Raw genomic sequence first — 22238 nt, forward strand, 5'->3', positions numbered from 1 at the left:
CTGGTGACTTGGTAACCTTCTCACATCAGGCAGAAGCATCCCCATGTCCATGGATGTTACCACCTTTCTCCCTTCTAACTTGTCATTCTCCAGGTACATCATCTCAAAAATCTTTGTTTCTTTGAAATGAGAACCACATATCTTGTGAAGCAGTATAACACAGCAGATTTACAACTAAATCTTATAAAATGTGGGTCTGCATTGTTGTTTGTGGGGAAACATGAGGTGGTGCAGGAGGAAACACACGTGTCTCTCCTGGCTTTTCAGGAATCCCTCTTCCTGCTCCAGTGCCCACCCCTACCTCTCTTTGCACAACAGACTGCAGGACACTTAGAGGAAAGAATTGGAATGCAACGGGAACAGACAACCCCTTGACTAGCAAGAAAAGGAATTCACAGTCACAGAGGAATGCTTTTTTTAAAGAAATATATATATAGTTTTTCTGAGTTCTGTGCAGCCCACAGAGGGCTGTGGGGTTTTTTTGTTCATATTTAAAGCTGCTGGTGACTACAGCAATATAAATACTATGAGAAGTGAGAGGTACTACAGTAATTAGTTGCTCACATGCAATAGAAAAATAAATACAATTAGTTACACAAACACTTGAAGTAACGGAGGTGAGCAGTGTTACTTTAAGGCTCCAGAATGAATGCACTTTGGTTTCTACTGTTTCTGTTTCACCAACTACACTCAAAGGATATATTTTAGACTATAATGGGCTTTTAAAGTTAGAAGAGTTTTATGAATACTTATCTACAACTTAAAAAGGAAAATGTTGATAAAAGAAAGAAGGAAAAATTATAGGAAATACAAACAACATTACAAAGTTTATTTGGTTTTACATCACAGACTAGAGAGCTGTTTTGGAACTTACAGAAATTCAGGGCAAGAACTGGAATGGCCCTCAAAATAATTACCCTTCACAGATTTCTGTGCTTTTAAAACAAACTTATTCCCGCTCTGTGTAAAAACCCCACTCCGTGCAGCAGCTGCCAGGGCAGAGCACTGAGCTAATCCTTGGCAGTGTCAGCATTCCAGCACGGACAGACATCCAGCAAGGTGGGGCACTGACTCAGCTCGGGGCTGCCACCCTCCCTGCCACCCTCCCTGCCCAACGCCTTCCATGGAAAACCTGGGCTCACTTCTGTCTGCAGCCCTTCTGCTCTGAGTGCTCACTTTTTCATCTCTGTTACAGAAAAATACTGCCAAGACATGTCCTGAGAGAACTTCGGAAGCTGCACTTCCTTCTAAATGGTTTGTGCTGGGTTATTTGACTGGTTCATTTTAGTGTTCCAGAAAACTTTTAAACTGTGTGTTTAGTTGTCAGTGCCTCTGTCATTAATTGCATTTCCTTTTGCTCTCAACCAGAGATTTCCTGTACTGTGCATCAATCAAAAGTCATACTTATATTTAATGTATACATATATATACTTTATTCTGGGATCTCCTCCCTGCCACCAGGAATCCACGGGCACTGCATGTACTGGCTCACCATTTCATTTCCCCTTTACAAAATGTTGATTCTAAACATGAAAAGAACCCATCCACAATAACCACACTCTGATCTATTAAGATTTAAATTATAGATCAGATTCTGCACTTTGAATAAATAGAGTGCATTTTTGCAGTGAACATTATTATGAACATTATGCAGTGAACAGTATCATATTTCTTTATTGCCTGTTTAAGATAATGGGTTAGTCACATTTAGATGGTGTTCTCCTGAATTAATTTATACAAGGAGACAAGTTTTTGTAGAATACTAATTCAGGAGAGACAAAATCACCCCTAGCCTACAGAGAACAGTGTCCAAGTAGAATGGAAATGGAACAACTTCAGTATGATATTTGGATTGTAATCACCATGGTGAATTATAGAACAGTTGTAAGAAAGACAGTGGATTACTCTGGATTAATGGCAGCATAACCTAAGGCCAGGCTCTTGCAAAAAGGCACAGAAAACTACTTAACGTGAAGACAAACATGCATTTCTCACATCAGTTAAAATATTCTGCTCTATATTAAAGCTGCTCATGATTAGGTTCTAATCATGATTAGGTATATGATACCTGATAATGAAATATTAACCTCGTCATCATTTACTGGAAACCCCCCAAACCTATCAAACAAAACAACAGAGCAGAGCACATGACACCAGGCCACTAAACTCCAATTTGTGGCAGCCATCCTGTAAACTTGAACCAGTTTTAGTCATCACATGATGCAATTAATTAATAAACCCAAAACACTCGTCTTGATGATAAATATAACTATTCAAATACTTGTCTTTCAACAATACTTCTCTGCTTTCCATCTTCCCACACCCTGAACATGAAATCTTTGTGACTGAATGAAGTAGGTGTACATGAAATTTTCTCACTTTGTTTTAGAAAACAAAAAAGTAGTTGTAGATGTTCACAGATACTTGCTCTGATACTTTGCTATTACCTTAGAGGTGCACTGTAGGGAAGAGAAACAATCTCTTTCAGAAAAGGATTTTGGGGGAACATCTCAAATATCTTAAATTACTTAAAAATTAAACAAACATTCCTCATATACAGTTCATGAAACCATGTGTCATAATACAGCTATAATTTGATATAAGACCATAAGCAGTATTGGTTCCATGGTACATTTATTTCAGTTTCAATTAAATTCAGTGCTCCCATAGAAAGATCTTTTAAGCTGAAACTTCAGGAATTTGTGGAATATTTTTAGGCTTAACCAAAGATGTTGGTTGCATCTATATTTTCTATTGAGAAAGTAATACAGACTAGAATTTCATTAATTATGTTGGGTCTGCTACAAAAAAACCCAAAACAACCATGAGTCCAAAAGGTGCAGCAGTCATTTCTCCATATACAGCATCCCCTGAGCAAGAAAAAAATCCTTGAAAGGCTGTCTTGCCCAGGAGATGAAAACCAAGGAAAGCAATTTCTCTCAGAAATCCTCATTGTAAGGCCAGAACTTCTGCAGAAGTTACACTTCAACCTCACTGTTTGCACTGGCTGATTGTTCAGGTTATTTACCTTTTCACCTTGTGTTGACTGTTCTTGTGAAGTCTAAAAGGATTTGTTCAAGTTAGAAACAAAAATGGAACTCAATCAATAGAGTTCTGTCATAGAAGCAAGTATCAACAGCTACCTACAAAATCACTTAAACTTTTAAATACCTAATAGCTACATTAGCATCAATAAAAGTATTAATTGCATCAGCTTACTTGAAATATAATTCAATTTTGTTTTATTTAGAGGAGGTTGCTTTTGAAAAAATTCAAGTCTCTTAATAGTGACTTTTTTAGATGTCTGGGAATAGGCAAAATGCTTAATTATATCACTCATTTACCCTCTGTTGCCTTGTTTTGTATTCAGAGCAGGTTGATTAACTTTATGACTTAGAGATGAAGACACATAATTATTTCTATTAAACAAGAGAATGAAAGGCTGAGTCAAAGCTGCACATGGAGACAGCACAGTCCAAGTGTGCTATTAGATGTATTGCTGGCAAGATGCTCTTTTCTCCAGGTCACCCTCTGCCCAGAAAAAAGGCATTTCTGACATGGGAAAATTAGAAACAAAGTCCTTTCAAAACAGCAGTCCCCAGGAGGCAATAAAATAGGAAATTTCAAAGGAATACAGTGTAACAAATATGGTTGAACAACACATCTGCCAAACTTCAAACGTGTTAAATTTATCATTATGTAATAGGAAGGATTTAACTGTGCAAGAGATGTGTTAATGAAACCAAAAGGTTTAATAGAATTTAACATATGAAGGAAGAAAATCATAAAGAATCATAACAATGCAAAACTTGCCTGGCTCTAACTGCACTTCTGATAAAATTTGTCCAGAATGCTTTAACACACTCCCCCCATCTGTAGAATTAATTGTAATATGCACATAAATCAATAGGACTAGGTCAAGTCTGCCTTTCCTTACTGCATGAGCGAACATGGAATAGGAATTCAGGAGTAAATCTCCCTGTAATTCACTTTACAAAATGGCATTGACACATGACCATTCAGTGCCATTTTGTGAAGGTGACTGCAGAAGGTGAAAGGGAGGAGAAAAAAAAAAAACATCGAGAAAAGGGGAAGAGATTTTAAAGTATAGTAAGTATCTTAAGTCCACTCTACATGCTAGATATAATACCCTGAGGCAGCCAGAACCATACATAAATAAAATAAAAATAGAAGTAAGGAGAACTTCATATTCTAAATGGGATTCTGAGATTCATTTTAAAATATGCAGACTTCTCATTAAGGCTATGAACAACCTTAGTACAGTGAGAAATGTTTCTGTGATATAACAAGCAAATAAGTCAGTTAATTTAAAACAGATTAAGGGTTAAGTGAAATGAATAATTACTTTCCAGTCTCATTGACACAGAAGAGATAAACAGTCCTGCAAGATGCCTAAGTCTAAGTAGTCTGAGTATCTTGCCTCCACGTCCAGACAAAAGCAGTAAGCAATAATAGGATTATTCAGGATTGTTGCTAATTTTGTGAACTGGGCACTGGTGGGATTTGAGCTGATGAACTCCCAGTGCTCCACTTGCTCCTGCCCACAGGACTTCACTGCTGTGCTCCTGAAAAATGTATTCTAGCCCATGCCTACTTCTTAAGTATCTTTGACCACAATCAAATTTTCATCTGATTCAAGTGAAAAAACCCCAAACAACCCAACCCTAAACAGCCTAAAACTTCAGCCTCTGTTTTTATCCAGTGAAATTAATTCTTTCCAGTTATATCACAGCCAACACACTTGGCCAGGAGTCCACAGCTGCTTTTCCCAGCACACAGAACTTTCTAGGCACAAGATGCATCTGTAGGACCAAAGGGAACTTTTAGCATTTTACTTTTACAGCAAATGCTGTACACTAAGTTCTGTCCTTCCCAAATATTGGCTTTATTTTGCAATGTACACGTTTGCCTGCACATATATAACTTAGCCATACAAGTGCCTGTCTGTTTCTCACTGACACATACTTGGCAATACTCTCTTGAGCACTTCCCTGTCATTAGGTTACACATTGCTCTCAGCATGGGAAATAGAATCAAAGAATCCTCTTATTCAAAGAGCCTTTTCCCATTTCATAATTAGGCAAACAATGAAGGAATAGAGCACAGTTCACTTCTATTCTAGTAGCCTAGCACCTCATATGATATCATTTCCTTTTGTAGCCCAGGATCAGAACTATATATAGTCACCCCTTTCTTGTCCTATATATAGTCACCCCTTTCTAAAACTTCATTGATGATAATTTGAAATAGTTTAGGACCACATAAAAAAGGACTTTCCCAGTAGAGAAGACAGAATTTTAATTACTCAAATTAAAATTATTATTTTTCTTTAAAACTCTGGGATATTTAAATATTTAAAGAGACAGAATACTGCTCAGCTCTTTATAATTTAGAAAGTCAATGCCTGTTTATAAGCCACATTCAGTTAAACCCAAGGATCAACTTGTTTTTTAATTATACTCTACTAAGACTAAAATTAATGCCAAATTCTTTCAGCTGGACACAGGTGAAAGTGACTTTAGAAAGAACTACACAGTTCATACCATGCTATAAAGTGGGCAATGAACTGCTAATCCATGACTTATTCCCACATAAGGCTAGACAAGAGTGAATACTTATGACATTAACAAGACCATTTTGATTTCCAGTTACTCAGAGTTTGTTCTTGGGGTGATGCTCCTATTTTCCTGTTTGAAATGGAACAAAAACATTAGCTCACATTGTATTCTAAAGAGGAATGTGACTTTACTGCAGATTCAGCAAAGTTCAGTCTGCAGTCTAGTTCCCCCATTTCTTACAAGATGTTGTGATCTCTTAGTCAAAAAAAATTCAGAGATTAGAATTTTTAAAAACATACTGTATCATTGAACAGATGATAATCAACATGAAATATTCAGCTTGTCTCAGATGATTGGTAAGAACAGAAACTAAATTTTAATTAAAAAAAAAAGGAAAGGAAAAGTATATGCCATGTAAATAATGCATGAAAAATGACAAACTTGTTTTTCCACCTGTTACTCCATTACTAATATATATGAAGTCTGCTGCAGGTATTTTTTTTTTTTTTCCCAAATATATAAACCCATAATACATTAGGGTTTGTATGTCAGGAACTCATCTTTCATAGGGCCTTGGAAGCCCTGTATAAAACAGCTTTTCATATCTGAGCTGCAGTGGGGTACAGTGACTGGTAATCTCCACACAAGTCAGGTGAAAAAAAGAATAAGTTACAATACAGCCACAAGCCTGAACTTGCCTGGATGAAACCCTGCTGGTTTGAGGCAGATTAGTTAAGGAAGATCATATAGGAGAGCTAATCCCTGTTTTACAGCAGGGATGGAACAAACAAATCATGCGAACCAGTAGCAACTGAAGTTTTTATGGGTTTCCAGTACCAGAGAGAGTAAATATTTAAGTCATCATTATAAATGCTACATGAAATTCAATAAACCACAAGGAACCACTGCAACTTTCATTACAGCATTGAACTGCCACTGAATTTCACAGTCTTAGCAGTGTCAAAAAAAAACCCAAACCAAAAAAACCCATATCTAAATTGTGTCAAAAGTTTTGATAACATTCTCTTACTCAGAAGTCCAAGACAATTGGTTTAGGTTCCCTGCCCTGCCCCGTGGGACTGTTAGTGACATCTACAATGGATACTGGATTATTTTTCTGTTGAGAAATAATTCAGCAGGAAGAGCTGACTGTACAGACTAAATATATCCTTTCACTAAAGGATTTACAAGCCAGCTACAAATATGACGTTATTTTCCTCACAAAATTTACTTTCCATTTTGTCTCTGAGAGCACAAGAAGTGCATTTTTTTGACACAGGCTGATTTTACCTGGGTGAGGAAAGGCTGTGATTGCTCAGCATCCTTAGCTCAGAGATGGGAGAGAGAACAACCTCCTGGCCTGGATGAGCCCCTGGTGATGGAGCCGTGTTTGGGGGTTCAGGCTGGGCCGTGTTTGGAGGTTCAGGCTGGGCTGTGTTTGGGGGGGTTCAGGCTGGGGGAGCTGTGTTTGGGGGTACAGGTTGGGCTGTGTTTGGGGGTTCAGGCTGGAGGAGCTGTGTTTGGGGGTTCAGGCTGGGCTGTGTTTGGGGGGGTTCAGGCTGGGGGAGCACACACCTGGAGTCAGCCTGGCCTGGCCAGACCTGGCCACAGCCCAGGAAACGTGGCATGGACACACAGGTGAGGGCCAGGGCACCCTGCCCAGGGCTCCCACTGCAGGATGAAGGATGATGCGAGGCTCCCGTGGAATTTACTGTTCCAGCATGGTGAGAAATGCTTCAAGCAATCCTGTCACTATTTCCTCAGGCCTTTGAGGCACAGCACGAAGATATCAAGTCTCACTCATTGCAGGTGTTTTGAATATGTATTTTTCCCTGGAGGGTGTGTGCTCATGAGCATCATTAGGGGTTTCTGAGCTGAAGCCCAGAGTCAGGGCACTCAGGGGGATGCTCTTAGAGCCCAGACACCAGTTCTGGTACCAGCACCACCACACTGCATCACACAACCACCCTGAGCAGACCAGGGCTACAGGCTGCAGGAGTGCTACACCCCATCTTATCACTGACTAACAACAGGAGAATGAGCTGCAGTTTGTAGGGTGCAGTAAGACTGGGACAGGTGGGGAATAAAAAATTAAAATTGACTGAAAAAATGTAACCTATTATCTCACTTAACATGAAAAAATAGCTGGGAAAATATAACTGAAATCCTATGAATATATGTCTTCTTTCTTTTCTCTCGTGCTACTACAGTTGTTACCAAAGGCCTTTTGTATTTTCATATTCTGCTTCCTCCCATCAGCCATTTCTAGAACTTGAAAATGTGTTATTTTTCTGGAAGCCTTCATAACAAAATTTACAGCAATAATTGTATACAGGAAACTTTTTTTGGGTAGTTCTGTAAGAACAAACTGCAGTATCTGTTTCTACACACATTCTTTTATGTTCAGTAACAAACTCACCTCTTGTTCACTGTGCTTCTTGAATGCATCATTTCTGGTTTATATTCTAGCAGGGAAATATTACAGAACTTACACTCAAGACTGGCTCATCTCCTTCCACCTTTCTTTTAGCAGACTGGAGGTTTGTATAGCACAAGCCTGGAATGTTACTGTATAACTGGAAGATACAAAACCTTATTCCTGTAAATCCCCACAAATACTTTATATTTCCCTTTCAAGACAGCTCTCTGTGTAGTTTCCTTTTATAGCATAGGAATCGAGTGACTTTTTCATCTGAAATTCCATTATAAATATAGCAGAATACTCTTTTATTAATGCTCCATAGGAAAAGCTGGCCTGCTTCTAACTACTCAAACTGCAGCCTCTAAGCTGGTTTCCCAGAAGTTTCCACCAGATGAGGTGCTAAAGGTTCTGCAATTGCTGGCACGCTTCACTCTCCTTTCTGTCCAACACAATCCATTCCAAAGGCAGCACACTGGGATATAGGGATGGCATGGATGCAGTGAGGTGGACAAGATGTCAGATCTCTCCTCTCCAGCTGAAATGAGCCGAGGAAGGGAAGAGTGCAGGGTGTCATCTTTCTAAGTGAAATAGGATTCCAGCTGACAGGGTCAATGTATATGTGTTAAAGTAAGCCAACAACTCTTCTCCCTCCCCTTTTTATTTTAATGGAAGCTGAGCTAGCTACATTCATCCTAAACCAAGGAATTTTCTCTTTTTCTGCTTGGTTTTCTCACTAGTGAGAGTGACACAAGTTGACACTTGTGGATAAAGTTGTGGAGACCTTTACAATTACACCACTTGACCGGCAAAAGTCTTTTGTGTTCAAATCCTGTCTTTTACCCTGAAAAAGAATCTGTTCTTTTGTGCCTGAGAGGAACATCAAGTTCAGGGCTCACTCTCTGTCAGGAAGGAATTCCACTTCCTCTGTGCACCATAAGAAGTTTTGGGGTTTTTGCCCCTCCTCTCTCCATCTTGTGGCTGCTACAACAAAGAGCAATTTTTTACTTCAATACTAGCTTCTTTAGATCATTTGTAGTGTTTTTTAACCAGAAGAATTCTTCTGAAAGGAACCCAAATTTTCCCAAATTCGTACATTTTAGACTGCAGATGAACATAAACTCTTGCGTACCTGTTTCCAATTAAGTTTTAACACAATGCAACTATTAAAAACAAACCTTTAAACCAGAGTAATCTTTAAATAAATTATCATTCTTGGTTAGATTAGGAGACACTTTTGTGTCCTCTGATTGTTCTATCAACATACTGATCTTCTGCAATTTAGTTCCATTGATCAAAACCATGCAATGTAATATTTTACTTTCTTCTTCTATTTGGACATGCAATTAATAGTTTACACTCCTTAATTCTTGAGCAACAAGCTCTGGGTGCAGATCCATAATGTAATTGTGGGTGACTGCTGTAGATACCGTTGCTACACAACAAACTGAGTGGGACTTTACACCCATAATATAAAATGAGATGTAGCTACAATAACTGGCAGGTGCTGGAAAAGATAGTTGGGAAGATATGAGAAGCAGAATTCCATAAGCAAGCAGGAAATAACTTCCCAATTCCATGTGCAAGTGAAGCCTACAGAGACAGCCTGTGTTACTAGAGGAGATTTTATTTAAATGATAAACACTAAAAATTGACATGACACAGCCTGACAAACCTTTGTGTTTTGGGCAAGACAAAAACCATTAGCAACACGTGAAAGTTGCTATTTTAACACTGCAGTGAAATGTCTATGTGAAGTTGGGTTTACTGCATTATTGAAACGCAGAATTTTGTGCTGGTGTGGTATATGCTTAAATTTGAGTAGTATGAAATCTTAACATTTTTAAACATGCAATGTCTTGTTTTCTATCTTCCTAGAGGGATTTCCAAAAAGTACTAGGAAAAAAGATATGCAAATTCCATATTGCAGAATAGCTTGAAGCACATAAATTCAGATTCTGTTATTTTAATGCTCATAGCCAAGTCTGAGGGACTACAAGCTCTGAAATTTAGGGAAATACAAAATTAGAAAGAATGTTGACTCAATCAACTCATCCCTTATTCATAAGGATTGTGTTATGACTGTTGTACATTCTTCCACTTCCTCAATTTGCTTAAATTATTCTGTATTAAAATAATGCAGAGAGCTTCAACCAGACTTGAAAGATAGAGATACTTAGTACAAAAGTTCTGAATCAGCTGGAATATCCAGATTTCCTTTTCATTCTCATTTCCCTCTTCTGCTCCAATCTCATTCAACAGAAGAAAGGATTTCTGGCATTTTTCCTTGATTTTTTTCCCCATGACTTCTCCAGCCTCTCTGCTTTCCACCCTCTGCTTCAAAAAAATCTCCTTTTTTCTGTTCTGTTTCTGTTTGTCTCCTGCTGTGGGGCTGGTGTCCCTTTTGCTGTCTCATCTCAGAAACCCAGGTTCTTTCTGTGTTTCCTCCTGGGGAGGAAGGATTGGCTGTGGTTTGATACCAATCTTTACATCACATTGGCAGTGAATAGGCTCTAGGTCACCCAGCAGGTTTGGGTTTGAACTGTGAAACCACCTCTAATTTGGCAGAGATAACACAAGTATTATGCATGACAGAGCTGCTAGTGGTCAACCACTTGTGTTTGGGCAAGTCTAAAGGAACTCCCGGGTGAGATTTGCACAGGGGGCTGCAGCAGCTCCCCTGGAGTTAGAAAGGGCAAAGTTTGATCTGTCCCTATGCACCCCATACTGCTCAGCATGCACTGCAATATTATTAAAACACCAAAGTGTACAGTAAATACTTTTCTTTTCAAGCAGATACTTTTAGAGACACCTGGGTATATCATATTTCTTTGGTAAATAGTCTAATATTGTAGCTCAGCTTCAGAACTTGTAAGACTTTTTCTTGAAAATGCAAATGATCTATCACAGACTTCTAACCACATTATCCTGCCTTTTCCAGCATTCACTGACTTTCCTTATCTCTAAATTAAGTATTCCATCAGAGAGTATGCTGGAAGAAATCCAGGGTTGTTGTTTGCCTTAAGAAGAATAGATTTTTCTGCAGTAAAGTTGAAGCAGAAGGTGAACAGAAAGCAGAGAGGAAGGCCGTGTTTTCTCAGTATGGTATCTCTTGAAAAAGATTTATAATTGCAGGATGGAATTCATAGTTAAACAAAAATACATTTTCAATCACAATTCTGTATTGTCCCAAATAATAGGGAAAACCAGCTGTTTTCGAAAGTCAGCAGAAGATTACCCAATAATAATAATATTTCCAAATAAGCACACCATGTCCCACAGCGACAAGTCATAGATCAGTTGCTTCCATGCATCTGACCAACTGCTTGACTGCAAAAACTGTCATTGTGCATTTTCTGCTATTTCATAAGACTCTGCACAGCCATTTCTTTTAGCTGTTCTGTAGTTTGACAGCAGCAGCTCTGCTTTCTGTAAACAGCCTGCAAAGCAAACAGAGGCGCTGCTGTCGGGGCTGTTTGCTCTGCCCTGTTTGCTGTTCCACCACTCCCGGCCCCCAGCGCTCAGCCACAAGAGCTGTCAGAGCAACCATAAAAATGCAGGCAGCCAAACAGCAACCAGTGCCCACCTTTCAGCAGGGGCCTGTCCCCTCAATTCTACTTCTCCAGAACTATGAAAAAAAAATTACTAAACCCATCCGTGGGAATCACCTGAATTAACAAACTGTGGTGAGTTACAGGAGGAGATGCAAGTTACATCACGGGAAGGGTCCTACATTGCCCAAAATCAAAAGTTCATAGGCAAGACACATCATCAAGTTATTTTTGTCAAACAGCAAATGAAAGCATTAAACAAATGTTTATTTTTTGCAGGTATAGGTCCCAGTTCTTTGCTTTGCAGTGACATGAGAATATTTTGTCAGAAATATTGCAAATACTTTGTTCTCCCTTGCCCAGTGTTGCAATTATGCTGCTCAACCTACAGAACTGAAGTTGTCAAGGTCAAGTGCTGCTGCTGATCTTTCAAATATTCAGAAATTATTTTCAGAGAGTACAGAACTTGAAGTATTATATTAATGTAAAATTAATCTGTCTTTGAGTCTACAGTTTCTCTTTCAAAAGCTCGAGTAGAAAATAAATATAAATGCACCTGAGAACTTTTAGTCATACACTTGATCAAAAGTAGTGAAGTAAAACTGAGCCCTTCACAATGACACTCAACCAGAAAATTGTTTTAGTTTAGAACTGCTGTTGTACATGAGGACTTCTCATACCAATATTCTGTTGCAAAAGTATTCCAACCTTCACCTCTACTTTAAAAATCAAGATACATAGTTTTTTGGTACTTACTTTAGAATTAAAAATACATATTTTGAATGCATATGAAGATATATTCACCAAAGGAGGGAAAAAAAGAGCTAAATTTGTCAAAACATTGTTAAGAGTCTTGAGACATAATACGCCTTAAAGGCATGTAATCCCTTCCATCTGTGTTATATAAAAGTAGAACATACTTTAACTGATTCTTATCTACTTCACATTTGTTCTGTGAGCTGCCAGCAGGAAAGCAAAAATAAAGGTTATACTTTGGAGTAATTTAAAAAATGCATTTCCACTTACCTAATTCTTTAGAAACTGGAGAATCTGCTGATATGTCCCCAATCTTTGCAAGGCTATCATAATATGCTCTTCCAGCCATTACCATAACTGGGGGTGAGTGAAAAAAAAAAAACACAACTGTTAAAAAAAATCAGAAGATCTTCAATTTTTATTAATGTATGATCCTATGAAGTCTTGTCATCCAGAGCACAGAGTACAAGAGGGGTATATGGCAATAAGGAACTCCTTCTGTCAGAGAAGGTTAGGGAAGTCCCTGTGCTCCCTGCTGATCTGTGAAACCAGGAAACAAAGGCAGAACTCCAGAATACATTAATGAAGTTTCAGCCTTTATTTAGCTCCAACCTCCGTGCATACCCAGAGGAAATCAGCATCTAGTGGGAAGGCTCAGCCATAAGCCATTGGTCAGGGCATAGCAAAGTCCCTTGGTACAGAGAAAACTGCTGAAAAAGCCCAAACTGCAATCCCAAACTTCCTAAAAGTGCTGAGGTCTCTCGTGGTGACCAGCCAGAGCAGGGACCTGGGAAATGGCAACTGGACCAGGCACATGTGGAGCCCCTCAAAACAAATCATCCTTTCCCTCTAAAGCTGGCTGGTACAGGAACCAATAACATGTGCCACGAAGTTTCAGTTATTCCCAGTTAATAATTTCCTGGTTAGGGCTGATTTAAACAGAAAAGCCAGTTTCTCTGGAATGAACATGGAAACATTGGGATTGAAGCTGCAGAGAGGCCAGTGGGGAGAAACACCTTACACAGGGAATAGATCCACAGTGGCTGCCTTGCATCTTCAATGCAAGATCTTTGTATACCACAAAGAAAAGAAATAACGAGGACAAATAGGCAAGCTTTAATGTGATAAATAGATTATTGAAGTTATTTGTCATTATTTTTTTGTAGTAGTACATTCTTGACCTAAAGTGAAAGTTAAGCAGAGCCTCACTGTTGACTTTAGAATGCTTTTTCTTCTGAGAGGAATATAATTGCCAATTACAGGTCTGTAGTTTATAGTTTTTACTAGTAAGGTGATATCTTTGGTTGCATAACAGTATATTCATCGAGAAGACTGAAAATTTTCCAAATCAAATAAAGATTCTCTTTGAGGCTTTGTTGCATTAGAAAAGTTGATTTCTGTCTAAGCTGTCTCATAGGTGCTCTGTATTCAAACATTTTGAGCAGAAGAATTATACTGGTGCTACTGGTGGAGCAGTGTGCCACCTGCACAAAAGGATTTGATGCCAGTCCAACTCTTCCTATCTGTGTTTTCTCAAGACAGCCCCAAGTCACTCTTTTCTCCTAATACAACCACTTAAAAAGGAAGGAAATGTGTGACTTTCCCTGTGCTAAATCAAGAACCCTGCTTGTATAGTCCCTTAACCAGTACTATGGATATATATTATTTCTACAGAAAGGGAAGGTTTTTTGACCTTTTGTCCTTTGTGTAGAAAAATGCATTATAAACATATCTGGAGTTATTGTAAGTTTTATGTTCTTTGTCAGCATACTCCAACTTTTTTGGAAAGCTGCAAAGTGTTTGATTAGCAACAGAGTATTTACTCTTGTTACAGATCTATTTACACCACTCAGAACTGATGGTGAAAAGATTACCAATTTATGAGAGTCCAAAGAAGACTTTGCAACAGTTGTTGCAACACTGTAAATATTCATTTGAAATTAAGCATTCATGTTAGATATGCCTTATTAGCTAGGCTTGAAGGCAAATGTAACAAAAACCAAAATGTAACACATCAACAGCAAAGTGTGTAAAAACAGGACCCTCAGAAACTGGTATAGAAATATTTCAAATTATTATAAAAACACTTGTTATTCCTTCTGGGACTACCTGCAATTCCTAAGATCAGGTACTAGGTAACCACATGTTAATCCATCAAGTTAGGCACTGCCACAATTAAGTCAACATTTCCCTATTTTCATCTCCAGCAGGTTTTGGTTTTATCTTTTTCTCAAGCCAAGTCTAAAATTTGCATGAAGAGAGATTTCAATGTCTGTTTGGCTAAGCACTACTTCTGCAGGATCCCATTTCTCAGAGGACTGATGTGCCACAGGCTTGAGTGAGGCAAAATTAGAGAGATTTTACATGGCTTTAATATGGTATCAAGCAGTTTGACAGGTCTGCATGGGGAAATGGAGCAGGCTCTGACAGGTCCCACCCACAGTGCAGGCTCTGGGAGTCTGGAGCCCAGTCCTGGAAAGCCCTACTTAGATTGTTTCTATGAAGTCAGTAATGGAAGCAGGCAATTATATTCTAAAATCTTTGAGAGACTGATCCTTAGATTCAAATTCATTCTGATTTTGACACAATGAAAAAGATAGCATCAGGATTAGTATGGACAACAACAACAACAAATCAATCCACTCCTGCAGCTTGAACTAATTCACATTTTTCTGTACTCAGGGTTACTTAAGTAGTGACATGTGTAGGTGAGCAGGAACAGATCTAAGAATGTGAAATATCTCTGGAAGGTATTTTCAGATAAAAAAACCCACCTAATTTACATAACTTTGGTTTTTTTCACTTATTATTCTAATGTGGGTTACTTAAACCCACTTTCAGTTTATTTTGCAGGAGCTCTGTGTCTAAGTGTTTGTGATGCAACTTCTCTAGAACAGTGGAAAAACCCCAAAAGACTGGAAAGAAGCATATATATTTGTAAATTTGTGCTTGTTAGTTGGGGTTTTTTTCCCTCTTAATTAAACCCATCCAAAGTTCAACTTGGGAATTAAGCCTATATACACAACCCTCATATCCAATATGTATATTTCAATGAGAATTAAACATTCTTTCTATATGTAGCAATTGGAAAACTTACCATTAACAGCTTTTTCATAATTCTTCCCCAGATTTATTAAATTCCTCAGTCCGGGATTGAACTGTTCCATAACATTCTAGTGCAAGAAAACAAAATTTGTGTTATAACCAAGATAATTCCACAGTGGATGTGAGTATTAATCACAGCATCACTCAGGCCTAGTTCACGACTGAGAAGTCCATAGATGGATGAAAATTGGAGGATTTGGGAGACACAGGAAAACAAAGGATGGAAGGGAGAAGAAACTGAGCCATTAAGATCAACAAATGGGAAAAAAAGTTAAACTATTGGAACAGGGGGTAAAAAGGCATCTGGCTGTTTATAATACAAAAGGATATCAAGTGTGTAATCAAAGTTTGTGCAAGACCATCTTTTATGGTAGGTGATGTTGGAGTGAGAGAAAAACTTTTATCCACTAATTGTTTTATAAATTCAGACAACTTTCTGACAATGGTTCAAGATTTGAGTTCTAAATAATAATTAAAAAAAATGCTAGAAAAGAAAAGCAAAATTTCACCAGATCTCTAGTTCATATTCTTTGTGGTTTCTGTGTTATAGATGCATTTAGGGAAATTAGCCATTTTGGTATTTTTTGCTGTACTTTTTGTTTGTTTAAAATTTGTGCAAAGCCATGTTTTTTTCAGAAAGAAAATGAAAATGATGACCTTATTTAAATAGAAGGGGAAAAAAAATCCACTGCAGCTGCTTTCACTGTCAAATACAAATACTGGCTGAAACAACCAGAATCTGAAATCCAGCAGCTCCAGGCAGGACTGCTCTCATTCCTAGCAAATTCTACAACCTGCAGATTCTGCACCTCCTTTCCCCTAACAAAACTATGGCTATGACATTACTCTGTGAAATTATACTGTCATGAAAAGAAGATAATGAGATTCCTGTAGATACCATTCCGTTATTCTTACTATTTTTATGACAATATTTTTATGACACCACTCACTACTGTTCACACAGCAGAATTGTCAAGTTCAAGGAATTCAAAACAGATGCTTTCTGTTTACAAGAAACACAAGAGTCAAGACAAGTGAAATACTATCAAGCTTTTGTCTGTTGTACTATTAGCAGAAGGAAAATATTTATGTTTAGTACACAGGTGGACCTAAAAAGAACAGCAATATGTCACATTTGTCTGATTTTCAGGCAAGGCCATGCAGACAGAATTCTATTACTTTTCAAAGACAGCACCATATCTGGATTCTGCTGAACATAAAAATTGAAGGATTAAGTCCAATAATACTTTAACAGTCATACTGAATAAAAATATAGATATTTTAAAAGTATATGAAACTATTAGATTCCAATTCTAGTATAGCATAAATTATATCACAAGCAGCCACAGAACAACAATACCTGGCTTCACTGCCTTTGTGTACACATTAAATGCAACTGGGATTGTTTTCTGGTCTGTCCCATTAAACTCTCACCCACCCAAATGCAATCACTGCAAACAAACCAGCTATTGTCCCCAGGCCCTTGATTTGTGTTAACTCACAAACCACATCCAGAAATCATTTGGGAAAGTGTGTTTCAGGTGGAGCCAACAATGCCAAGGGCTATTCTAACAACTTAACAGGATGGATATTCAGGCTCTGGTGTCTGGGAACATCCCTCCTCCTGCCCCAGCTCTGGAATTTGCTGCTGTCAGTGTTGCTGCTGTGGTTGTTGCTCTCCTCCTTGCTGAGGTGCTCTGACTGTGAGACACTTGTTCCAAGGAGCAAGTTGTTTCTTCCTATTCCAACTTCTTGCTATTTCTTCCCAGCTGTGTACTAAAGACGGTGTCTGTTGACTTACATGGAGTCAGTGAATCACAAGGAAAAAAAACAAATATGAATTAGGGGATTGTTTCAGGATAAAGAGTCCTGTATGTTCAAGGATATGGGAAAAAAAAAAGATGTACTATGATAGGGTGTGTCCATGGCACATAAGAGTCTCAATATCATCTTGAATTGCCACTCTATACTGAAAATAATCTTGGAAGATTCTGCCTATGCTAACCCTGTTCCTCAAAACAAAAAATGACAGAGTAAAACAGTGAAGCCCTTATTGCCACCTACCCCAAAATTCTAAGAAGAACATGATAATTATTGGCCTTGAAGTACTGATTTTTGGAATGACTGTCTTAAGCATTTAGGGGTAAAGATTCCAGTTTTCCTGACATCTTCTAATTCAGTTTTCAAACCAGTGACTGCACTTGTGTCAGTTGTTTTCATTCAGGAAGAAGTGAACAAACCCCAATAAAATTACCCTTAATGCTCCCCTCTCTGAAGCCAGCTCCCACAGCTCTTGTTTTTCACTGGACCTCCTGACCCAGAGCAGGTATTTGTGTTCAGGAGACACAGATCACGCTCTAGAGACACAGCAGGTCCAGTGGCACACTGGGGACTCGGAGGGAGAGCTCCAGGACAGCACTTCTGCTCAAGGTACACGAAAAACCACTGGGAAAGGGGAAGAAAACTTACAGCCAGTGCCTGCAGCAGCTGGAAGGAGCACAACTAATGGATCTTTTCTCCAGCAGCCCAGGCAGTCTCTGGAAGGGTTTCAGGCCACAGTGGTTGATTGTTAGAACCAGTCCCTGGACGTGAACGCCCAAGAAACGGCAAAAACCTCAGCAATGGAAATTCCCCTTTGGAGTCCTGGTTTCACAGTTTGCTTTATGGGTATCAGCTGATCCTCCCAGCACTGGGCAAGGCTCATCTCAATCAAGGGTTTGTGCTCAACAGAAAAACTTAACTCTCCCTGATGCCCCTGCCATGTCTCCAAGATGACCTGATGAAATAATTCTCAGATTATTTCCCTTTCATGCATTAGGAGGAAAGCATAATACGTGATCTTTTACCTTTCTACTGAAGACAAGGTTCTCAAAGCAAACAAAAAACCTGGCCATGCTTCTAGTGGTCTTTCTATACAGTTAACCACAGGTAACCACTGGCTGCCCTTGAAGTCCAGGAGAAGTATCTATCAGAAAGGGAAACTGTCACAGGCAGAATGAGCTAGAGATTTTATATTACCAAGACATTTCAGATAAATTAAAATTATTGTAGTATTTTATTCAGCTTCAGAAGTAACAGGGGACAAGTGCAACTCCAATCAATTTTTACAGTTACTTTTTCTTACCAAGTCTTACAGTTTTATAGCTTCTCTTACTTTTAGTCCAAAGAAAAGGTCACAAAAATGAGTGAGACTGAACACCAGTGCAAAATTTCAAGTCACACAATAAAGTCAGATCTCAAAAATTCTCAAAAAGGAGGACAGAGGAACAAAGAAAAAATTCTGATCAGGAGACAAACGAACTTAAAATTGTCAAAAGTCTCAGAAAATAACAGTATTTTTATCTGCCTTGGTGTACAAGGACATGCAAATAAAACCTTTGTCTTAATCCAAATAAACATCATAAAGTGAGAGAGAGCTTGGGGGGGATAAAGTGGTTCAGAACACATCATTTGCCTGTACAGTGAGGCACACAAACAGGGCCTCCTAATTGTCAATCGTGTGTCCTATATTCCAGTGACACACTACCTCTCATGAACAGAATAATTAACGAGAAGAGGAGGCACATGATCAGATCCTACAGCTTTCTATTATTTAGGATGAATGGAAATAAAGGGAAACATTTACAAAACAGGCAACTGGAAACATCTTTTATGCAGAGACCTTTAGAGCTGGCAAAAGCGACCTTCCAAGGGAAAAAAGCACAAGAGAAACCTATTCTGGTGGTTTGAGTCATTAAATCCTCAGAGAATCTGTTATAAGAGTTGCTGTGTTCCTTTCACCACATGAAACCAGTGTGAGTTACCCAGCCTGGTAGCATGGAGCTGGCTGAAGAGGAAGAAGCCCTGAATTTCCACTTGTTGTGTATGGGTATTAAATCTTCCACAGTTCCTGATAGTCACATAAACAAGGCTAATCTTCAAACCAAATGACAGCCATTGTAAAAGTGCCTTCCTGTAAATGCTCAGCTTTGCTTTTTGCTTAAAGACACACCTCACTGAACAATAGCTCAGCAGGTATGAACACAACTAAACAATGCATAGACTCCCTGCAGTTTCAAGTTTACATCCTGCAGGCAATCTTGCAAGAGTGAATAACAATGTATTTGGGTAGAATTCTGAAATTAGAAAACTACCAGAGAGAAGTAGATCTTGATGTCTACCATCACTCCTATTGCCATCGCTGTATCTCTTCATAACTAAGCTCTGCATAGCTACTAGTGATTTATTTTAAACTGTTATTTCTCAATTTGAAAATGAGCAAATGTTTTAAGTCTCTAGTGTGACCACACTATGTCTGAGACCCCCGCCTTGAGAAGATTCAAAAGGTGTACAAAAAGGAAATAATACTGTGCTCTACTGTACTTGAAGCATTTTGTACATTAGTGCATTTCATCTCCTCCTTTAGCTCCCGAGATCCGTAATACAATTTTCAGAAGGGCACAGTTGAGCCCTCAGCACATCTCATGCTAAGATATCTCATTTGTATGTTAGCTTAATATTATTTTAAAACTGGTTTAACAGAATGGAAAAGACTAAATCAAGATTCCAGTGTTTATTCAAAAAGACTATTTCTTATGACTAATTATTAGTCGTCTTGATGGAACATTTCTTATTTAAGAGAAACTTTAATACATCATCCATCAGTGTGTTTCAAATACAAACCTTTTCAGGTATGAACATATGCCCAAGGATAGACCTCAAGTAGGCATAACTCTAAATAAGGGCAGAAGAGATAATTTGTACTGAGGAAGAACTGGATTTTATACAAACTCCCAAAGGCTCCTCTTCCCCCAAGTTAGATTTATAATGCAGGGATGCAAAGCAACAGCCTGACTGCAGCTTGTGCTGGGACCACAGGTGAATTTGAAGTTTGATACATAAATCCACTAGCTTAATATAATTTGTGAGGTTTTTTAAAATACAGAAACATAGAATTTAGGACTTTGAATTTATCAGATCTATTTCTGTGTATAGCCTACCGAAATAATTCTTAATGTCTCTGGGGAGTGCAAAGGTTTTTTTTTTAGTGGGGCTGTGTTTTGGGTTTTTTAAATAGCGCATTGTTTGATAATCAAAATTTTTGGGTAAGATTCACCTGAATACAGAGAGATCTATCTTAAAGCCAAGATGAGCAAGACAAATCATGCCAATACCAAGAGCTCTGGAACCCTCACCCCACAGGAACACTCTGAGCTGCCTGCCCAGCCCTTGGCCCACCCAGGCAGAAGGACAGGTCTGTACCTCAGCACTTTCCTGTCCTGTCCCCTTTCCCCTGCACTCTGTGTGTCACAGCCGGGTGCCAAGCAGTTTTCCCCACTTACAGCAGAAAACCTGTGCAGGCTGCAGGGACACAACCACACATAACCACTTTGCTGGGGTGACCAAGTGACCATCTGAGTCCCACAGTGTTCCCCCACACTTCCACATCCCCACAGGGAGCTGCCAGGGCAGGGCAGTGTCATACCAGGGAACCTCTCAGCAGTTCCTTGGCAGAAGGGAGGCTGTGGCCCTCTTTAGTCATTGGCTCCCACACCCTTGGGCTTCATTGTGCACGTGCCATTCCTATCATGCATTAAAGTGATTCTTCAGATCTTACATAAAGGGTAAATGTCAGCCCTGGTTCTTGTGTGTGCACACACATTTGTGAATTATGCTGTTTATTTAGTCAGGTTAGCTGAAAAACATTGAGGTATTCGTTTTCTGGTGTTGTTGCCAGAAGAAAGGAAGAACAAGATAAAAATAAAATTGCATTACTCAGCCACCTGACGACTTCTGTAAATATATTTTGAAGCTTTGTATAACACAGGTTACTATGTATTTAATAAATCCAATGGATTAGCACTGTGAGAAAAAAAAAAATCACACAACACTCCCCCACCCCCACAAAAATAGCAGGCCAGCAAGGTGTTCAATTTAATTTTTTATTATTTTTCCAGGTCACCCAAAACTTGATTTTTTTTGAGAAGTCGTAAGCCTGTATTTGGTCCTGCAGCACAGATGCCATCACTGCACTGGTTTTTCACCAGACCAAGCCTTTCTTCCTAGAGGCAGGAGAAGCACAAGCAGTGCTCTGGGTTTTACCCATCCCAGCACGGTGTTTCAGGCAGTGCCCTGCTGGGATGGCACAGGCGAGGGCAAAAGCGCCACGAGCACTGCTGAACAAAGGAGAGCACACTCTCCTCACAGGAGCATGGCACAAAGAGGTGTTCATTTGTTTTACATGGGGCAGCTGTGATTTCAGTCCCAGCCAGTGCTGAACACACAGGCTCCTGCTCGCTGCCCCTAAAGGGTACCCAACTGCTTTCAAGATTTCAACTTTGATGGAGAAGTAACCGCTTTAAAGTGGATCCCGAATCCATTCTCTATCTGAAGCCGCCTTTATACCTTATCTGGATAAAGTTTCAATTTTTAATGAGGGCAGGGCAGGAGGGTTTCCAGGCCTGTGAGTACGAGCTATGTGATGCAACATGCCAGACCTCTCAAAATACCTACAGAGTAGACATTTCATCACAATGTCAACATTAACTTTGTATTCCTTTGTGGTTTTCCTGGTTATTTCGATCTTAAAGATCCCTTTGAATTAGTTGAGAAAACAAAACTAAAATGCAAACTTTCCCAGGAAATAAGTAGTGAATAACAGGGAAGGTTTTGCTATTTAGAGGTCTCTCATTCCTTTAAAGCCTATTTTAAATTATATCCATTGAAACACACAGGAGATGTTCTCCCCTCTCCTCTGTAAAACTGTTTTGACTGCATTCTGGAAGTCAATAGACAGAGCAGAGCATTCCTTTGTTGGCACAGCCCTGAACAGTCAACTTCCCAGGTTTC

At 39.0% G+C, this 22238-nt stretch overlaps 1 protein-coding gene across 1 annotated transcript in view; it reads right to left on the reverse strand.

Moving 5' to 3' along the window:
• Nucleotides 1-22238, reverse strand: part of BAIAP2L1 (BAR/IMD domain containing adaptor protein 2 like 1) — a 35758-nt gene that overhangs the window by 11953 nt on the left and 1567 nt on the right. Inside the window, exons 2-3 of the mRNA XM_021539742.2 lie at nt 15403-15478; nt 12576-12662 (exon numbers count right to left, since the gene is read on the reverse strand). Of these exons, the coding sequence (XP_021395417.1) occupies nt 12576-12662; nt 15403-15478 (163 nt within the window). The remainder of the gene's footprint in view (nt 1-12575; nt 12663-15402; nt 15479-22238) is intronic.

This window comes from Lonchura striata, chromosome 16, assembly GCF_046129695.1.
Source record: "Lonchura striata isolate bLonStr1 chromosome 16, bLonStr1.mat, whole genome shotgun sequence".
NCBI lineage: Eukaryota > Metazoa > Chordata > Aves > Passeriformes > Estrildidae > Lonchura > Lonchura striata.